Consider the following 21,297-nt stretch of genomic DNA (forward strand, 5'->3'; position numbering starts at 1 on the left):
CGAACCAATTCAACGACCTGCTCCCAGTTGGATTTTAACTTAAGTGGTAGAGCGCTGCACAGGTATCGTAGAGGTCAAGGGTTCGAATCCCGTACAAGCCTAAATTTTTGGAATTTGCGAATAGATTACTTCGGATAGAGGCTAAGCCCCGTAAAAAATGCGTCTTCACTTCTTTAATTCAGCGGTCATAGCGAAGTCGAAACTGGACTATGTTGGGGTGCCTTAAATGCACCATCATGCGAGTGAACTGGATCATAAATCCTGATACCGATCATTCCAAGGATGGTACGCTCCCTTATGACTTAGCTTTCCCATTCCATAGTCTGAAATTTAATCCCAAACTTTTAATTCCGAAATCCAAAATACTTTTTCATTATTATTTTAAAGTTTATGCTGTTGTTTCTGGTAGCATTTCACCTTATCGACTTCTACTCGTCTTCTTTAATTGGAAGTTAATTTACGTCATAATGGAATTGATGAGATCATCCACAAAGGAAATAATCATTGCTCGAGGTAGTGAGTTACGGCGCGGATAGGATAGTTTATTATTTGGGGTCCTTTATTAGCAACTTGAATGATGGGATATCCAAAAGAGAAAGTTCCTGGTTTCAGACGTCCAGAGGTTGGCATCACTGTGTTTGCTTCAACACTAATGTATGTGGATTGTATGCACACGGTGATGCTGAAGCTTGCCTCAGTTCATTTCACTTTTATCTCAGGTTAAGTTTACCTTATTTAGTAAAAAAACGTCGAACATTTAAAAATATATATATATTTCGAATGTGTTTGTGAATGAATTACTTACTAATTTAAAAGAAGCCTTGGCCAGGTTTTAGAGGCTATATTACTTTCTTGGAATGCGCAATCACTCACCCAGGCCGCATGGCATATATATGTTCTTTACTTTTAATAGAGGTATTGCGTAATGGGATTTAAGAGAGGCTACATGCTGTCTTGGCATGAAATACTGAGTGCTGACTTCCGGCTAAACTTCCCTGCCTTTGACCAGCTGTGTTCAAGTTTCATTCGAACGCCTTTGAGTCTGATAACACCCTTCGGCTTGAGCTGCTGTTGGTTCGTAGGACTTCACAGGAGCAGCCATGTTACTGTTTTTGTATTTTCTATCTTTCTCCTTCTTCTGCCATCAAACAGGTCAGTGCATAATGCACAGTTTGAATTTGAATAGCTGAAAGGACTCGTAGCTATCAACCATATGCACCATTACAACAACCCTCATTAACAGACCCAGTGAAACCCTACCCAATGGTTAATGGTTTATTTAAGTCTACCCAGTGAACATTTAGCCTCCCCGATACCCGGTAAATAGTTTGTTTCTACCCGGCTGTTTTTTTGCGTCCCCGGTCATTTTCTATCTTTACTTCCAGACGACCATATATTTCAATGTTTATATTTGTTTAGAAGAAGCACAAATATAAAACATTATTACCATTGACAAAAACAAAATACGGAGGGCACAGGTAATCAATCTCGCATAAAAAAGTGTAAAGTGTTTAGTTCTTCTCGATACAGCAATAATTTTAAGTAAAAGGCGTTCAAAGTTGCAGTAAAGATGTAAGGCCTGTCACCCCTTTCCAGATATAGATTCCGCTGGGTCTGTTACAGAGGAATGTATTACATGACTTCAAAACGTCCGGTATTTTCGTTGGAACGGTCCTTTGGATGAAGACGAATACCATTTGTTTCCTTTATTTCTCGCGCACATTTTAAGGCTCAGGTGTCCGCCGTGAAAAGCCTGGAACTGGTGAAACCTTTTGAAAGCTCATATAGGTCATGTGGATAATAGAGGACGTTTTCAAACGAGTCGAAAATGTTTCGAACGAGAACTTCAGGCACTGGCCGTATCAGAGAAGTTCAACTTATTCCGCAATTTTTTTTTTTTTCCTTTGGAAAGCACAGAAAAAGGCCTAGCGTGTTCCATGATTCTAACCAAAATTTCCGATTTCCTTTTTTGAAGACGGAAACGCCTGCTTTGTATCCTAAGAGACCGGCGGCAAGAAACTAAAGACATTTGATCAAACTCTGCTTAGCACTTTGCTGGCTGTTTGATGTTAAACGTTTTGTGACTCGCCGACTTCTTAGTTTGATTCCCACTCCGACAGATACGAGCGACGATTACTAGTCAAACTCGACCAACCCAACCTCAGATTCTTTCGGGTAGAGTCTTAAAAATGCTGTAACGGGAAGCTAAATAGATCGAAGTGGGCTATTAGGGAAACTGAAAACCGAATGAATTAATGCTTTCAGCTAAATAGGAAGTTTCCAAAATGAGATGATTTTAATCGCTTCATGTGATCCATTGAAGCTTATTGAAGAGGAATGGTGCCCAAAGCGAAGAAGATGATTAGAGTTATATTACCACTTTTTATTATATTTTATTACATTACGACTTTTTTGTTGTTGTGACTTATCCCATGTCCTGTACTCTTCTAAGAATCCTTGCTGTTCTCTAGCCTGCGGACACGGACGTATTTCCGGTCGTCGCTTCTCTTCACCGAAATGGGTTGAGAGAAGCGACGACCGGAAATACGTCTGCGTCCGCAGGCTAGCTGTTCAAAGAGGAATAACTTCTGTAGCCGAACTCTAGTTCCTTGGCCAGGTCCAGCACCTGTAACCATTTCCTCAGGTTGGTTGACTCCATTCAAAGTATCCTTTTAAGCTCCCTTTACAATAGATCCTGGTACTTTTCCAAATTTTCCTCAGAGATTCTTGCGGGAGGTCGACGGGAACTACGATATCTGTCAGGCTTGCATGTTTGCCTCTTCACCGTCAAAATCTGTTTGAACCTTATAAACAGGGACAACCAACGACGGTTTCCTCCCAAATGCACTTTTTGGGCTATCCAGATTACTTTTAGATCGAAAAATAGCCTTACTTGAGGGACTCAAATACGAAAAATTCAACTTAAGAAAATCGTAGGGAATTCATTCGATATGTTACAAAAATTGTACATGAAGGGAACGGTCACCTAAAAATTTGTAGCCTTCCTGAAGCTGTAGACAATTGTAGGCAATTTTTGCTTCTCCGAACAGATATTTTACAGAAAACAGTGATTCCACTGCTTAAAGTCCCACAAGTTTTTACAGCCCTAGAAGACGAGAGCTTCACGCTTATAAGGCATCTTCCTTGCGGTGATGATGTCTCATTATCTCATTTTATTTTCTTTTTTCCATGTTTTTTTCTTTTAGATTATGGCTATTTTGTCATATTGAACATTTGTATACATGCATTTCAAATGCGTATAGGAATAAACTGTCTGTGTTGAGTGTGTTTTTTATGGCTTTACACTGGGCTCTATGTTGCTGATTATGTACGACAAACATTTACGCCACGTTGTAAGTGAAAGCAAGAGACTATAAAGGGGACAGAGAGGGCATCCCCCATATACACCCTATTCCATAGGTAGTTCGTCTCGAGTTATTTTCAACACCACAGATCTCAAGGGGGATTAGACAACAGCCAATCACATAGCGCGAATGTGTTCCGCGTGGATGACCCACGCTGAGAGCCACGCGTCCTTCACGAAATGACGCGGAACAAAATGGGGGAAGACACGGACAGCGATTTTGCTATTCCTTTTGTCGACGAAAACGAATACAGCGAGATTTCTGCGAAAGCTGTGTCAGCGAAACCGAAATTAAAAACGGATCGCCCTTCCTCTCTTGTATAGAGCTAACAGTAGAGCAGGGAAATCCTTAACACACTGAATATTCTCTCAGGATCATTTACAAAATACAGTTTGAAGAGAGCAATTTCTGGTTTGATGTTTTTTTTTTCAGTCTTTATAGCGATTATTCCTACCCACTTACTTTGTCAATTGTAGGCGAACCCTCCTAAAGCTGAATTTCAAGGGACCATATTCAAGCTCAGAAAGAGAAATAAAATTTCGTCGTTGCTTATTTACGTCCTCCATAAAACGCGAAATTAGGCATTTTCACGTCGTAGTCGTGCAAAAACGGGAAAGAAATGAACAAAAAAGTGTGTTGCACGTGCGAAGTTGTTGTTTTGCTAATTTAAACCTATTTTTTTTTGTGACGTTCTAGTTGTCGTCCGCGTCGTTGGATCTTAAACTCCCTAAATTGTACAAACGACCGGTTTCAATAGACCGGCGAAATTTCTCATTTTATTAAAGCACTGACAACTTCGAGTTAAACTGATTTCACGGGTTGTCAAAGAGTCCAACGATTCCTTTTTCCCAGGTGAGCGCCGACTCATTTCGCTTCAATATTCAGGAATGCTCTCGATCTCTTTACGCTTTCATTGCCTCTCGCCCCACGTTTTGCACGGCGTTTGGTCATGCGAAACCTCCACGAAACATCCACGCCTCGCGCGAGGTAACTTTATCCCGATTCTAAAAATAACTCGAGACGAATTACCTATGGAATACGGTGTATATGGGGGATGCCCTCTCTGTCCCCTTTATAGTCTCTTGTTGAAAGTTATAAGTGAAAGAACCTTCCCAGTATTATCAGGGTAGATCTGTTTAAATCTAACACTACCTGGGAACCAGCAAATTTAACGCTGAAGTAAATATGTGAATTTCACTGATACTCTAAATAAATTTTGGAACAATTATGGAATTCAGGTTTTGACAAGAACACCAAGAATTGTTCAGAGGCGACAGAAAAGGTGAACATAAGCTCCAATAAATATATTGGCTCGGGCTCTGACTCGCGAAGAAACTACTCTAGCTTACTCTCTCAAAAAGATTCAGCCATCAATCTAAAATTGCATTGTCTGTGAGCTTCAAGCAATGTCTATTTACACTGCGAGCAGTCTCGTAGGTTTTTTTTGTTTTTTGTTTTGATATTTTTCTTGTAATAACAGTGTGTACATTTATTTAACTGAGCCAATATAAGAATTCATAGCTCACACCTTAAATATTGGCCGTAAATATTCGTGACGGTGAGTTAAATAAAATTGACATGACCCGTGATGAATTGTATTTCACGAAATATCTACATGTACATTCTCAAAAAGAAAACTCTCTCTCTCACACACAAACAAACAAACAAACAACAACAACAACTGCGTGTGAAAAGTGCTATAAACAATAATTACTCAGAAAAAAGGAGAATATGTTTTTTATGATTTTAGTTTGTTACTCAGGTGTAGGTCGTCTATTATTAAAACATTTGGAAAGGAAGCGACTCTTATCAAGGAGTATTACTTTTGGCTTTTGTCAATGCTAATTTTATCTTGGGTGTGTGTGGAATAACGTAAGAGGAAACACCTCTTGGTCAAACCTGTGTCACGCACGAGTTTCTGAGCCGTTCGAATTATTCTGTACTACACATAGAGGACGAAAGATTTCACAGTACTATTATGCGGTTCACAAAATAATCAGACGTTTTAGAAAGTACACATTTAAGCATGTAAGGGCCACTCGGAAAAGGCCAAATTTGCGGCCTTTTTTGAAAAAAGATTGCGTTTCGATTACGTTACGCTCTTGGAATGCGGCGATTGTTTCGCTAGATCCCATTCCTTTTTGTTCTCATACTAAACATCATGACGCAATGCATCATGAGGAAATGGAGACTATGTGTTAGTTTATCACGACCTATTCACTGTTGTGTACTTCCTGTTCGTGCCTGCGTTCAAGTTCCATCGACCATATCTGGAGAAAGATACTTATTTCAGCTGCTACTGTTAGTTCCTAGGACTTAAAGGGAGCAACCATGTTGTTGGTTGTGTATTTTATACCTTTTTTGCTATTCTGCCATCAAACAGGTTAGTACATAGTTCAAATAACTGAAAGGACTCTTTACTATCCACCAATATTTTATTTACGCCGTGTCTAGATACCCGGCAGCCGGGAACTGTTTCCAAAAAACTAGATACCCGGCAGTCAGAAATTTTGACCAATTTTCTCGAAATAGCTGGTTTAATTCCTCTTAGAACACAAGATATTTGTTTAGAAATCTCAAACGATTGTAAATATTGCCTTGGGTTAAAAGTAGAACCGACTGTCAAGCGTGGGCAGAAAATATTCAAGTTCTGACACACTGAGTCAACTCCCGATGAATATCCACAGAAATTATCAACGAAACCTCACCAGAGTATTTAGTGTTTGTTCAGAAATGCCCAGCGGTTCTAAATAAAGGTTTCGTATTGTTGTGGACAAATTCTCCGAGCTTGCATTAAGCATAAATTCATTAGAATCTTGACTCACGGGTACGCTATTTAAAATACTAGATGCCCGGCACGCGGAAATTCACGTTCAATTTGCACGAAATATCTCATTTAATTTGTGTAATAACATCACTTAGTTGTTTGGAAAATTCAAGAGATTTCAAACACTGCTTTGGGCTTGACATAGAGGCAACTGTCGAGCCTGGGCATAGAGTGAAAGCTTTATAGTTTCGACACTTTAAAAATACAGTGAAGTTAATTTGCATCACGCAACTGTAGCGCTACACCGGAAGTTGAAGGCACTCTTCTGCCGAGTCGACAAATTTAACGTTGTTTGTAAGTCAGAGGAACATTTCTAGAGGATATCTGGTAAGACAATAGACTCTATAATTTTACATAGAAATCGAGTAGACTCAGCAGATACTGAGAAAGATTTTCGTGAAAATACAGTGAGAATTTCCGACTGCCGGGCATCTAGTATTTTGAAAACCGTACCCGTGAGTCAAGATTTTATGCTTAATGCACGCTCGGAGAATTTGTTCACAACAATACGAAACCTTTATGTACACTCGCTGGGCATTTCTGAACAAACACTAATACTCTGGTGAGGTTTCGTGGGTAATTTCTTTGGATATTTATCGGGAGTTGACTCGATGTGTCAGAACTTGAACATTTTCTAAGTGTCAAAAACATTGAGATTTCACTCTATGCCCAAGCTTGACAGTCGGTTCTACTTTTAACCCAAGGCAATATTTACAATCGCTTGAGATTCGTAAACAAATATCTTATGTTCTTGAAGGAATTAAACGAGCTATTCCAAGAAAATTGGTCAAAATTTCTGACTGCCGGATATCTAGTTTTTTGAAAACAGTTCCCAGCTGCCTGGTATCTAGACACTTCCAATATTTTAACGTGCATATTTTATGTAAGTTAATATTTTAGTCACAGTGCGAACACAAGGTAGTTTTAGAACCAGAATTTATATACAAAAGACATCTCAGGGCGGGTAAAATAGCAATGATGCGATTCTTAGCAAAGCGTTACTTAAAACTAACAAGGAGACTTTTTTCGAGCTGCAACCATACATAATGAGCGAAACCGCAATTAGCCTGAATTTCATCCTATTACTTTGAGTCGTTATTACTCCCTCAGTAACGTCTGAATCGACCGGCCGTTAATGCCGTCCAGTGACGTCACTATTCCTCGACCTTTGCTTTAATTCATGCAAAAAGTAAAACACGATTTTCAAGTGGTAAACCGAGAAATATCGTTTGGAAATGTCTGCACGTTCAAACTATCAACAGCATGCAGTACAACTCTGAACGGTTGTACTAAATTCTATAATCAAACTCGGTCGCAATCACGCAACGAAATAAACACACACACGGAACGTTTAGTTCAAAAACACAATGATTTTCTTTAATTGAAAAGAAGCTATTTGGTCCTTAACGAAGAAAAAAAACCAGGAGGCAAGAGAGAAAAGCTAACAGAATCATTACACTTGACGGTAAAAATAGCAAGAAGGTCGAATTATAACATTTGATCTCAGAAAGCTTGGCGTAAACAAAATCACCGGCCAGCAAAACCACAAAGCGGTTCTAAATGAAAAACCTACCGATTCTCGGCAATGATTCTTCATTCGCAGTTCAAATTAGCATTTCAGTTTCGAAGACAAGGGCAATTTTGCTGTTTAAGATAAAGATTAAGCTTATCGAAATATTTGAACTAAACGAAAGAATGCCAGGGAAAAGATCCGCTAAATATCAAGCGACAATCCCGCTAAATTTTTTCATAATTATACATAATTATGCGAATGTTTAGACAATCAACCAATCAAAATCACTACCGGTTTTCGGGTATTGAGTGACGTCACTGGACGGCATTAATGGCTGGTCGATTTGGACGTTTTTGAGAGGAGAAAACGACTCGAAGAAATCGGATGAATTTCAGGATAAACTGCAATCCACTGCGGGTACAAGTCACTTGGAAGTTTTTGTCTTGAAGCTTTTAAACAGCTTCTGTATCCCAACGCTATTACACATACAGTAGTTAGGGGTTTTACCGATGAGTGTAAGAGTTTTAAAATAACGAAATGTTTAGCTTATTATGTTTTTAATACAGGGGCGAGATTGATCCGTTCTTAAGAGTGGTTGTCAGAGAAAACCGGGCAAAATGTTAAAAATGTCAACGGAAGGGGGTCAACAGAATAAGTTCATGCTAGCATCATAGAGATGTCTGGTGGAGTATTGGACAAATACACCAAACATAGGTTCTTCACTGCTCTTGTATTAGAGATACGAGCATCACTTTATTCGAAGCCCTTCGGACGCCATTTTTATAAGCAAATTTTCACCATTTTCTGAAACTCACAGAACCCTCAAACGAGCGAAGTCTATTTTTTGTATGCGATTCAACACAACACAGAACTACTTTCTAAAACCATAAAATTTGTTAAGTAGCCATGGGCAAAACTAAAAGTTTCTTATTTTATCTGACCTACAGCTGTAAGCTCAGTGTCTGCAAACGAGCCACAAATTGGGTATTTTTGACTTGATCTACAGCGCACAACTAAAACGAGAGAGCAACTCTGATAGCCAAATTGCAGTCTACTATCATCCATGTAAACAAAACACTAATAATCATTTTGGGCCATTGAAACAGGAAAAAATTAGAAAACTTACATTTGTTATGTAGTTTCCAAGCTTTTTGTTGCAAACAGGCCGATCCCTTCGTGTTTGTTTTAAGCCGTCTTCGTGAATTTTCTTTCATATTTCGCTGTAAAGTATGTTCAACAGCTGGAGGACATGCCAAAAGCTCGAAATACTGCTTAGGTTACATTTTGAAAGGGCAAAAAGTGCGGGACGATAGGATGAAACTAGAAAATAACAAAGCGAAGCCATCTTGAAAATTCAGCACTCAGGAGGGACTGGCACTAGTAGATAGATAATATATAGATTTAGCCAGGGATAAAAGCGAAGCTCCTACTAACTGGAATTTATAATTTAAATCAAACAATTGTAAACTTGTATTCAGTCAACTTTAGAGCACATTTATGTGACTTTTGAGGGAAAGGCTAAGTGATTTAGAGAAAAATAATTTGCAAACAGTCCAAGCTAAGAGTGAACTTAATCTTACATCGATTTGATAGCCTTATATGTACACCTAAAAAATAGCATAGCCATAATGGTTCATGATCACAGTACATTAGGCCTGGAAAATAAATTCTTGGAAAACAAATCAGGCCGAATTTTTTGCGTTCGACAAGTTTACTTTACAAAATCTTGCCAACAACTCTGGGGACGTGTAAACCAACCTTTTATACTTTTTATACATCACATCTGAGGTGAAATAGTACCATGAGGCGTGGTTTTTATCAAACAGACCTCGGACAGAATGCAGTATTTCACAATTTTGCAATAGAAATTGCACTCATTCAATATTCTAGGACGATCGAAGCACGCGTTAGCGAAACCGTTTAAAAAATTTCCAAAATCACCTATATTGCGAGCCGGTTCTCACTTTTGACAAACGCCAAAGTCGACTGTTTAAATTAAGATTAATAGAGTTATACGCTTCGACATAATGGCTTTATAACGATGTGTAATCTTCAAAAGCGTTTGATACGCGCGGCATTTTGACTACTCCTGTGAGCGATGTCATGAGCGACTAAAAACAAACGGCAAAGCGATTAAAATTGCAAAAGAGAGACTACTAACAATCAATAAAAGGAAAATAATTCGGTGAAACATATACAGAGACAACAATTTTCATTCACGAAGACAAGTATTAAAGGGTCGGTGAAAATCCTTGTTTACGTTTTAAGCCGGCTTCCCGGTGTTTGCTTTTTTCAAAGATGAACTCGAGGCAAGAAAATCGCTCAAAGCTTTCTTTTACAGCCAGAATTATAACTAAATATCCTTTGGAACGTTTTCGTTCTATTTGCGGTGAGAAAATGTCTAAAGGTTTTTTAAAATTCTATAAGCTTATAATCAAACCTGATACTCGGTCAGATCATTGTCTCAAATCTTGCAAACGTGCATAAACTAAATAGCCCCATAAACTACGCTCGACGTCATTAAATTAGATATAAAAAACAAACATCAAATACAATTATAATAACCCAGGCTTACCATTCGAGATGCACCGAAAACTATCAAGTAAGGCCAGAGCATAAAAATTGGACGTAGAGCGTGACCAACGCGTGTCCTTGGTGAGAAAAGTCAAAAGCAACTGGCATGTCTTCCCTGCCTGTAAAAACTGGCTGAATTTTAGCTTCCGAGGTCAGTTTGAAATCAAAATTTTATTTCTGCGGCACATATAAAGAACAACAAATTTCATATGAATTAAAAAAATTAACTTGAGCCTGCAATCATTTGAGAACTATTAACTTGTTGTTACGAAAAATTGTATTGCGTGACTAGCGTGACTTTCTAGAAGCTTCGCGAGAGTTCATAGCTTGTTTATTTTAGGATCTTGTGTAAGCGTTTCTAAAGCGGTATATTTTGTAATCTTTCTATAATTAGACTATTTAGAAAGTTCTAGAATCTTATTGTAAAGGTATATAAGTAGGCGAGCCCGAGTTAAGTTCCAACTAGTTTTCACAAGCGAAGAGAGTTTGACGTTAGTCGTGTTTAGTCAAGTGTGACGAAAGCAGTGTTTATTCAAGTTGGCGGAGGCCGTGTAAGTTTATCAAGTTAATTAAAGTTGGCGGAGGCCGTGTAAGTTTAAGGAGTTACGTGCTTTTGTGGAGTTTTACTTCGTGGGAACTACGTTCATTTTGGAATAAATCTTCTTGTTGCTGTTCCGACAACCCTGCGTTCAGTTTAGTTTGCAAGCTACCCGTCCTCTAAAAGATTACCCGCGTAACATTGGGGGCCTGTCCGGGAGAGGAATTCAATTGTTTACTGACTACGGTAACCAGGAAAGGACAGTTCAAGAAAAAGGAGTGTACGGAGAAGTAAGAAGAACTGCTACGAGGAAGTATATCAAGTGTGATTGCTGAGAACTACTGCTGTGGAAATGGAAAAGCTTTTGCAGATAGGCAAAGAATTCGGATTGGAGGGAGAAAAGCTGCTCGAGTTTGTAGAAAAACAACAAAAGCTAGGAGAAGAAAGAAGGAGGGAAGAGGAAGAGAAAGAAGAAAAACGTAGACAGTTAGAAGAAGAAAAGGAAGAAAAACGTAGACAATTGGAAGAGGAAAAAGAAGAAAAGCGTAGACTGTTGGAAGAACAAAGAGGAGAAACGTCGAATGCTCGAGGAAGATAGAAGAAAAGAAGACGAAGAAAGAGAAACTAGGCGGCAAGAACGCGAACTGAGAAAATTAGAGCTGGAAGCAGAACTGTTGAAACAGAAAGAGGCTATTGAAGCCGCTAAGAGAGAGCATGAACTAGAGCTCGCTCGTCTAGCACAAGGCCATAACGTCGCCGAACGCGCTGAATTGAGAGAGGATAGGGCCAAGGCACCCAAGCTTCCCTCATTTGTTGATGGCAAGGACGACTTGGATGCTTACCTACAACGATTTGAGAGGTTCGCAACTACAGCTAAATGGGAGAAGACAGGATGGGCTTCGAAACTTAGTGCTCTTTTGTCTGGACGTGCCCTAGAGGTTTATTCGCGATTATCTGAGGAAGCAGCCCAAGATTACGACCGAGTAAAGCTACCTTTGATGAAGAGATATGACCTTACAGAGGACGGCTATCGCCGTAAATTTAGAGCATCAAAGCCGGAGGTTGACGAGAGTCCTGAACAGTTTATAGTGAGGCTGGATAGATACTTGTTACGTTGGTTAGAGCTGTCGAACACTGATAAATCTTTTGAAGGCCTAGAGATTTAATTGTGAAAGAACAGTTTATTGACGCTTGTCCAAAAGAGCTAGCTATTCACCTTCGTGAAAGAGCCCCGGAAACGCTTGCTCAGATAGCGAAGATTGCAGATCAGTACTTAGAAGCACACGGAAAGCATCTGTTTAGCTCCGGAAGCAAGAAGCCACAAGTACAGCCCAAGGCGGAGGAAACAAAGACTGTACAGAGTGATACAACAGCCCTCCAGTGTTACAAGTGTAATGCCCGCGGACACAAAGCTATTAACTGCCCAACTCTAACTAAAAGGTGTTTCCTATGTGGCAAGCAAGGTCATGAAGCGAGGAACTGTCGATCAGGTGGACGAAAGTCAGGAGGCCAAGGTAAGAATGGTAACTCTGTGCAACGTGGTCAAGTTAGTGCTGGCTGTTTGGTTAAGTCACCCGATCTTAACGCTACCCCCGAGGAAGTCAAGTCGTGTATTCAAGATGATGAGCTTCTGTTAGCCTGTGGCAAGAAAGTCCCGTTGCTGAGTAATGCCTGTGTTGAACCTTTAACCGGAGTAAGAAGTAAGATGCCTGTTGTAAAAGGTGGAGTTGGAGAGAAGACTGTTGACGTTTTAAGAGATACTGGATGCAGTGGAGTTGTAGTCAAGAAGGACCTTGTCGGCGAGGATCAGTTCACCGGAGACTTTAAGGTTATGTTGCTTATTGACAACACTGCCAGGAAGGTGCCCATAGCAAGAATTTATGTTGATACGCCTTATCTTAAGGGCCACGTAGAAGCGCAGTGCCTTTCAGATCCTATCTACGACCTAATTATTGGTAACGTACCTGATTACAGGGACGCACAAAATCCAGACCCCAGTTGGCAAGAGGCCTGTGCAGTAACTACCAGAAGTCAAGCTAAGAAAAAGGATGAACACACAGCCTTGAAGGTGCCAAGTAGCCGTGAGAGCCCTATTGTGGATAGAGAGAAGCTCAAGCAGATGGAGGGTGAAGATGAGAGTCTGCGCAAGTACTGGGATCGAGACGATGTACTAGTAAAGGATCAGGCAGAGATTTCATTTGAAGAAAAATGTGGAGTACTGTACCGTCTGTACAAGCGCCCTTATGTGAATGGTGGAAAACCGCTTAAACAAGTCATGGTACCTGAAAAGTTGAGGCGCCCCATAATGGAAGTAGCTCACGGATCGATCATGGGCGGTCACATGGGCATCAAGAAAACAACAGACAAGATCCAGAGTGCGTTTTATTGGCCTGGAATTCAAGGTGACGTGACTCGGTTTTGCAAGTCCTGTGACGTTTGTCAGAAGACTGTAAGTAAGGGATCAGTGCCGAAAGTACCGTTAGAGAAGATGCCGCTAATTGACAAGCCCTTTAAGAGAGTAGCAATAGGCCTTGTTGGGCCTATCAGTCCTCCGAGTGGAGACGCACACAGGTACATATTGACGCTGGTGGATTTTTCGACTCGCTACCCTGAGGCTGTACCACTAATGAACATTGATACGGAGACAGTAGCAGAGGCATTGGTGGATATCTTTAGCCGTCTAGGAGTACCTGAAGAGATCCTGAGTGACCTGGGCACCCAATTTGTTTCTGATTGCATGAGAGAAGTTACTCGACTACTAAGCATTAAACAGCTTACAACAACACCCTATCACCCGATGTGTAACGGATTGACGGAGGAGTTCAACGGAACGATGAAGTCTATGCTGAAGAGACTGTGTAGTGAGCAGCCAAGACAGTGGCATCACTACATAAACGCGCTGTTGTTTGTTTATCGTGAAGTCCCCCAAGAGTCCACTGGGTTTTCGCCGTTCGAGCTGTTATATGGAAGAGCTGTTAGAGGACCAATGACAGCTGTGGACGAAAGAAGTTGAGGAGCCTGAAGTGAAGAACAGTGACCAGTACGTTTTTAAGTTGCGAGAGAAGTTGGAAGATACCCTTAAACTCGCCCATAGTGAATTGGAGAAAGCCCAGCAGAAAGGAAAGCACTATTACGACCGCAAGTCTAAGGTTAGGAAGTTTCAACCAGGTGAGAAAGTGCTTGTGCTGCTACCTACCGACCATAACAAGTTACTTATGCAGTGGAAAGGTCCCTTTGAAGTTAGTTCAGTAGTAGGTCTCAATGACTACAAGTTGAAAGTAAAAGGCAAGGAGAAAGTTTATCATGCTAACCTCCTTAAAAAGTATTTTGAGCGAGAGGAGACTACAGTCGAAGGAGCAGTAGCAGTTGGAGCAGGCGCTACGAGTATAGACGATACTGTCTACTGTGCAGCTAAAGTTGATGAAGCAGAGGAAGAAGAGGTTGATTTCTTAGAGCTTGGTGGATATGTGGCCAAGTGGACCGAATCTTACGGACGAGCAACGAACTGAATTTACGGATCTGGCTAAGCAGTTCACGAATTTGTTTACTGAAGCGTCAGGTACTACAGATCTCGTTCAGCATCATATTAAACTCACCTCAGGTGAGCCAGTTAGATCAAGACCTTACCCAGTACCTTACAGCATGAGAGAATCACTGAGAAAAGATATTGCCGACATGATCAAAATGGGAGTTATTAGAGAGTCCAGTTCTCCGTATGCATCACCCGTTGTAGTAGTGAAGAAAAAAGACAACACAAACCGCGTGTGCGTTGATTATCGGTAATTGAATAAACTAACTGTATTTGATCCTGAGCCTATGCCAACCGCTGAACACTTGTTCCACAAGCTTAGTGGAGACAAATTCTTTTCAAAAATTGACCTTAGCAAGGGATACTGGCAGATAGCTATACCAGAGGATGACATTCCGAAAACTGCGCTCGTAACACCTGACGGGTCGTACGAGTTTTTAAAGATGCCGTTTGGAATGATTAACTCGGCGGCAACACTGAAGCGTGGGATGAAGAAATTGATAGAAGATCTAGATGATGTCGACTTCTACTGGGATGACATATTGGTTCACACCCGTACGTGAAAAGAACATGTTAGAGCCCTCAGAGAGCTGTTTTCGCGCCTTATGGAAGCTGGGTTAACTATTAGGCCCACGAAGTGCCTATTCGGAGTAAACAGTGTGGATTTCCTAGGCCACCGACTGGAGCAAGGAATGATTGGTCTACATCAGGATAACGTGGATAAAATTAAAGATGCCCCAAGGCCAAGCACAAAGAAACAGGTGCGGTCATTTATGAGTCTAGCAGGATACTACAGAGATTTCATTCCCAACTTCGCAGCGATCGCAGCACCCTTATCTGATCTCACAGGGAAAGGCCAACCCAATAAAGTTGAGTGGAGTGAAGCACAAGAGAAAGCCTACCAAACAATCAAGTCCTGCCTAACAAGTGAACCTATTTTACGTCTTCCCGATCCAGCTAAAACCTATTTCTTACGGACGGACGCTTCCAACAATGGAATTGGTGCAGTATTGATGCAAAGGCAACGGTGAGAAATTATTCCCGGTTTGTTACGCAAGCAAGAAATTGTCAAGTGCGGAGCGCAACTACTCTACAATCGAGAAGGAATGCCTAGCGATTGTATGGGGAATCAAGAGATTTCATCTATATTTGTACGGTGTACCTTTTGTGCTGCAGACAGACCACGAGCCGCTAAAGTACATGGACAGTGCAAAATATACCAACGCACGACTCATGCCATGGGCCATGTTTCTACAAGGTTACAATTTCGAGGTGGAAACCATCAAAGGATCAGAGAATGTTGGAGCGGATTATCTTAGTCGAGTGGAAGAGTAACCTGAGAGACACTGGACTAACCCTGTTGTATATTAGCTTACAATTTTTCTATTGCATTGGAAATTTAGGAAATTTCTTCTGAAAGGGGGTTATGTTACGAAAAATTGTATTGCGTGACTAGCGTGACTTTCTAGAAGCTTCGCGAGAGTTCATAGCTTGTTTATTTTAGGATCTTGTGTAAGCGTTTCTAAAGCGGTATATTTTGTAATCTTTCTATAATTAGACTATTTAGAAAGTTCTAGAATCTTATTGTAAACGTATATAAGTAGGCGAGCCCGAGTTAAGTTTCAACTAGTTTTTACAAGCAAGGAGAGTTTGACGTTAGTCGTGTTTAGTCAAGTGTGACGAAAGCAGTGTTTATTCAAGTTGGCGGAGGCCGTGTAAGTTTAACGAGTTACGTGCTGTTGTGGAGTTTTACTTCGTGGAAACTACGTTCATTTTGGAATAAATCTTCTTGTTGCTGTTCCGACAACCCTGCGTTCAGTTTAGTTTGCAAGCTACCCATCCTCTAAAAGATTACCCGCGTAACACTTGTCAGCGGATAACTTCAAAAAGATACTCGACCTCGATGGGTCGACACCTGAGCCCGCAATACGGTCAGGTGATACTGGTCAGCAGATACCCTGTTTTGACAGCTGTCAATGATCACAGCATTGATGTGCAATATGTGTGCAATATCAGTCTTCCTGTGCTCCCAAACTAACTAGAAAGTCCGAGATTGAACATTGGTTGCCCTGTGGTGCGGACGGACGGGCGGGCGGGCGGGCGGGCGGTGTACGGTAACGTGATTACCAAATTTTCTGGGATGGGTAGATTTACTTACCCATGGTGTTCCGCAGGCGCGCTTCGCGCGCCAGAGCTCCGCTAAAAAAACAAAAGCAATATACAAACATACAAACAAACCGGCGTATCAGCGACCTACTACAGTCCTATTTTTTCTTCAGTTGCTTCTTTTAGGTAATTTAGCTTGCTTTGTGTTATAGTTTTTTTTTGGAGGAGTGATGCGGTGTGGTGAACAGGAGACAGGAGCAAGAACAGGAGACCAAGACCAAGCGTGACGAAGCAGTGTTTATTCAAGTTGGCGGAGGCCGTGTAAGTTTTTGTCCATACATTAGATATCCAACACAGCTACTAGTGCCAATCCCTCCTGAGTGCTGAATTTTCAAGATGCCGTCGCTTTGTTATTTCTAGTTTCATCCTATCGTTCAGCACTTTTTGCCCTTTCAAAATGTAACCTAGGCAGTATTTCGAGCTTTTTGACATGTCCTCCAGCTGCTGAACATACTTTACAGCGAAATATGAAAGAAAATTCACGAAGAGGACACAAAGTGATCAGCCTGTTTGCAAGAAAAAGCTTGGAAACTATAACAAATGTGAGTTTTCTAATTTCTTCCTGTTTCAATGGCCCAAAATGATTACTAGTGTTTTGGTTACATGGATGATAGTAGACTGCAATTTGGCTATCAGAGTTGTTCTCTCGTTTTAGTTGTGCGCTGTATATCAATTCAAAAATACCCAATTTTTGGCTCGTTTGCAGACACTGAGTTTAGGTCAGATAAAATAAGAAAAGTTTAGTGTTTCCCGAGGTTACTTAACAAATTTTATGGTTTTAGAAAGTAGTTCTGTGTTGTGTTGAATTGCATACAAAAAATAGACTTCGCTCGTTTAATTTTGAGGGTTCTGTGAGTTCCAGAAAATGGTGAAAATTTGCTTATAAAAATGGCGTCCGAAGGGGTTCGATTAATGTGATGCAGGTATCTCTAATACAAGAGCAGTGAAGAACCTATGTTTGGTATATTTGTCCATTACTCCACCAGAAGGGTTGTCACTAAGATTTCAAGTTGCCAGGTAAATACAGCAAGTAGGCGGGGAATCAAATAGCTGGGGGTTTCGTTTGGTTCTATTTTTCTTCTATTTTCCTATGGAAGTAGCCGTGGATCATGCTCATAGTAGCGGGGGAAATCCCCGGCCCCCGCCTCTTAATGTCAGCCCTGCACCAGACCTTTCTACTTAGTCTGTTGACCCCCTTCCGTTGACATTTTAAAAATTTTGCCTGGTTTTCTCTGACAACTACTCTTAACATTTCCGTGCAGAACGTAAAATACACTGTAACTTAAGCTTTTTGTTGTGTGAATAATTGGAATACTGTTGCCACTTTTGTTGTTTCTGGTTGGTTAAGAAATCATCAACTTTCAACTGTTGTAGCCTATATTAATTTATAACAGCCACTTCCTCTCTTCAACAATTAACCACTGTCCTCAGTCCTCTAGGTGACCATTGTGAATGGCTTTAAATTTATAGAACTCATTCAATGCATGCTGTGATGATTTATATGTTTATGTAAATTAGGGGGCGGTTAACGGCTTGTTAAATGAATGTATCAGGCGTTATTTTTTCCCTCTTGAGCCAAAGAAACAAAGAAGCGAAAAAAAATAATAATACCTGATCTCAGGTTAAGGTCAGATAGCTTTATATCTCCAAAAAGTAATTTGTGGAAAAATAAGACTTCACTCGTACACGTAGGGGCTGCTTTCTGGGATCGGGAGTGGAAAGTTTTCAAAATAGTCAAAGGCGGTCAAAGACTCGAACCAGTCCAGTTCAAATGCAAGGCCCGCAATGCACTGTAGACCAAAAAATAAATTTGCGATACTGCGAAAAATAATTCTCGGCCCAATTAAAAAATAATTCTTGATACACATTTGAAAAATAATTCAAAGTACCACTGAAAAATAATTCATGGCATGAATGAAATGAGTATTCGTATAATTAAAAATAAACAAAAATAACTCATGTTGCTAAAAATAATTACTAACACGCTGAAAAAGGTATTGTTTATTGATGCAAAAATATGCAAAAGGTCCATAATATTTGCTGCAGTTGGCTTAAAATTGACTTGCAGTGCAATTTTGTTGCCATGATTTTGACCAGAACAGGCCGTCATAGACAACACACAAGTTTTGATATTTTCATTTTTCAAAAATGGATTGAAAAATTTCTTGAACTACATATTTATTATTACATGTACTTCATTCAACATTCTTGATCAGTGATCAGTGGTAATTAATTGATGGTCAGCACACCATTAATGGTTCAGTCAATTCCAAGTGTGCGTACTTTCCCAGGCATTTGTCATCTTTTTGCTCCCGGTGGTGGGAATTTGTCAGAAAACGTCTGCCCGGCAGTGAGGCATTTGTCAAATTCAACTAGCAGTGGTTAACGTTGTTCCCTTTTTAATATTTTACTTAAAAATATGCCTTTTTTGGATAGCTTTAGATAATTCTATAAAGAATTTTTTTAATACTTATAAATGGTTTAAAAGATGTGTAGTTTTTGCCCTCTATCTCTTGCCTTCTCTACAGTATTTTTTGCATCCATCTAAAGAAATTGCTTTCCGCCATCGTAATCAATTTGCACCTGAAGGAAAAACGTTTGTTTAATAGTTTTTCTGCAGTTTCGGGGATTAGTCTTACCCTGTATGTGGTGATGTCTATAATACTGCAGGGCAAGACTAAACCTTACAATTTATTTCAATTCAGAATTATAACTTATTAGTATTACAGTATTTTTATATATATTATTGATGTACTTGTACAGTGTATTATATTTTTGAACCTTTGGTACATAAGAACTACAACTGTCTTTATTGTTGTCTTTTGTCTTGAAGCTGTGGTATCACAGTTAACATCAAGCCCTGATGATCCAACAATTGCCAATGAAACCTCTGACCTTACTCTCATGTGGAAATACAATGCTGTTGGTTCCATTATCGTTGCAACGTTTGATAACATCACTGGTGGTGGAGTCGGTGACCGAATTGCAAGGAGAGTAGGTGCAAATGACATTATAGTAGAAGCCAAGTACCAAGATCGATTTCGTGCAAATATATCAGACAGTCAGGCGTGGCTGAAAATTCTTAGAGTACAAAGATCAGATGAAGGAATGTATGAGTTTAGGTTGGAACCTAGAGCTGGTAATCCCTTTTCTGGCCAGTTGGAGCTGATTGTGCACTGTAAGTGCTTGCCTTTGTTAATACAAATTAAAGTATTTATACAGTAACTTGGTTTATACATGTACATAAAAGTATAGGGCCCAGCAGAAAGACCAAATTATGCTTACATGTACACAAAACGTGCGACATTCAGTTTTTACGTGTATATTTGCGTTGAATGAGTGAATGAATGAATGAACTTTAATATTCCAACACGTACTGCAGTATTAAGAGTAATCATCAGTGCTGGTCAGGGGTCTTGCACAAAAAAAAAGAACTACCAGGGTTGTCAAAAAGTTTTAAAGTAGACGGTTGAGCTGTCAAAGTATGCAGTCAGTCCAGAGATATTTTATTTAAAAAATTCCATCTGTAAAGAAATGCCAAGCAGAGTAGCTGGCCGATACCAACCAAAAAGGTGGCGATTTTCGCCAACTGCCGGCTACTTTTGACAACCCTGACTACTAACGTCATACACATGTACAGGTATTGAGACCCTCCTTACTATTGACATCTTATTTTTCATCTTTATTCTGAAAAATTTCATGGCCCTCCCCATTTCCTTACCAGGTAAACACTTGACCCTCTCCCATTCTTATCCTTCCATTGCATGCGCACTGGTTCACCACAGTCTTCAACTACGACCCTTCCCTGACTATGACAAGCTTCCTGATTCCCATTATCTACAATGTACGACTATCAGCAACATCTATCGAATTTTCAGCCCTGAGCTCAAATGAAAGAAGCTTCCACTGAAACAAATTAAAGGAGAGACAATAGCTGAATTTTCTCGGAACTATATTGCCCCGCAAAAGTTTGTGAAGGACTATGTTGATCACCTTGCTCAAATTGAAATGTGTAAAGAAAAGCAAAGTGCTGAAACTGAAAGGCAGCAAATGCAGCAGCTGGAACGAGATTACAACGACGTTAAATGAGAGCAATAATTATTGTATTTTTGACCAAATATCGTCATTGAAAGTTCGTGAACTCAATTTGCACTTGGTACTTCAGAGAATAGTGTTTTAAGGGGAAGAAGCTAGAGAACTATATATTTGGCATTATATAATAATAAAGGGATACACATGTATTGCTAGCAGTATCCTATCAGGCATGGAGAAAGAGACTCCACTTCGTGATAAACTTCAACTTCGGGCTCAGAAAGTGATGAAGAGGAAAGGATTGTAAGCTCTGAAACATCCGGTTATTGTCAACAGCATCAAGAGAATTAAGTGATATAAAAGACAGCCATGTACTGCTACAGTGGCCATATCACTGAGCGTCAAGTTACAGCCGAAAGAGAACACAGGTCTCCTGAGACTGTTACATTCCATGGCAGGACAAGAAGAGTTAATGAATCTGATGAATGGACTGTTACAAAAGTGCTGTTTAACAGGAATCTTGAGTAATTTCAAGTTCCCGTTCAATAGGAAGGACTGGTACTACAACGCTTTAAAATATAAAAAAAGGACACCAATGTAGTAACTGAACGCAACCACTGTGAAAAAAAGGCTCGACTCTCCCTTAATACCTTTTTAAGTAAGGGTTAACCCTCCCCAAAGGTCCAATTCTTTTCGCATTACCCCCCCCCCCCTCTGAAACCCCAGCCCTCCCTCCTCCATTAATTAAACAAT

At 40.1% G+C, this 21,297-nt stretch overlaps 2 protein-coding genes across 3 annotated transcripts in view; both read left to right on the plus strand.

Moving 5' to 3' along the window:
• The window catches only part of LOC140949619 (uncharacterized), a 95,625-nt gene that overhangs the window by 45,858 nt on the left and 28,470 nt on the right, over positions 1-21,297 (plus strand). The gene's annotated exons all lie outside the window — the stretch shown is intronic.
• The window catches only part of LOC140950299 (uncharacterized), a 176,650-nt gene continuing 160,930 nt past the window's right edge, over positions 5,578-21,297 (plus strand). Inside the window, exons 1-2 of one of the 2 annotated variants that reach the window (XM_073399527.1) lie at positions 5,578-5,748; positions 19,346-19,690. In XM_073399527.1, coding sequence (XP_073255628.1) covers positions 5,697-5,748; positions 19,346-19,690 — 397 coding nt within the window. In that variant the 5' untranslated portion in view covers positions 5,578-5,696. The remainder of the gene's footprint in view (positions 5,749-19,345; positions 19,691-21,297) is intronic. The other variant, XR_012167163.1, reaches the window with a different exon arrangement.

Source organism: Porites lutea, chromosome 10 (assembly GCF_958299795.1).
Source record: "Porites lutea chromosome 10, jaPorLute2.1, whole genome shotgun sequence".
NCBI classification, from domain to species: Eukaryota; Metazoa; Cnidaria; class Anthozoa; order Scleractinia; family Poritidae; genus Porites; species Porites lutea.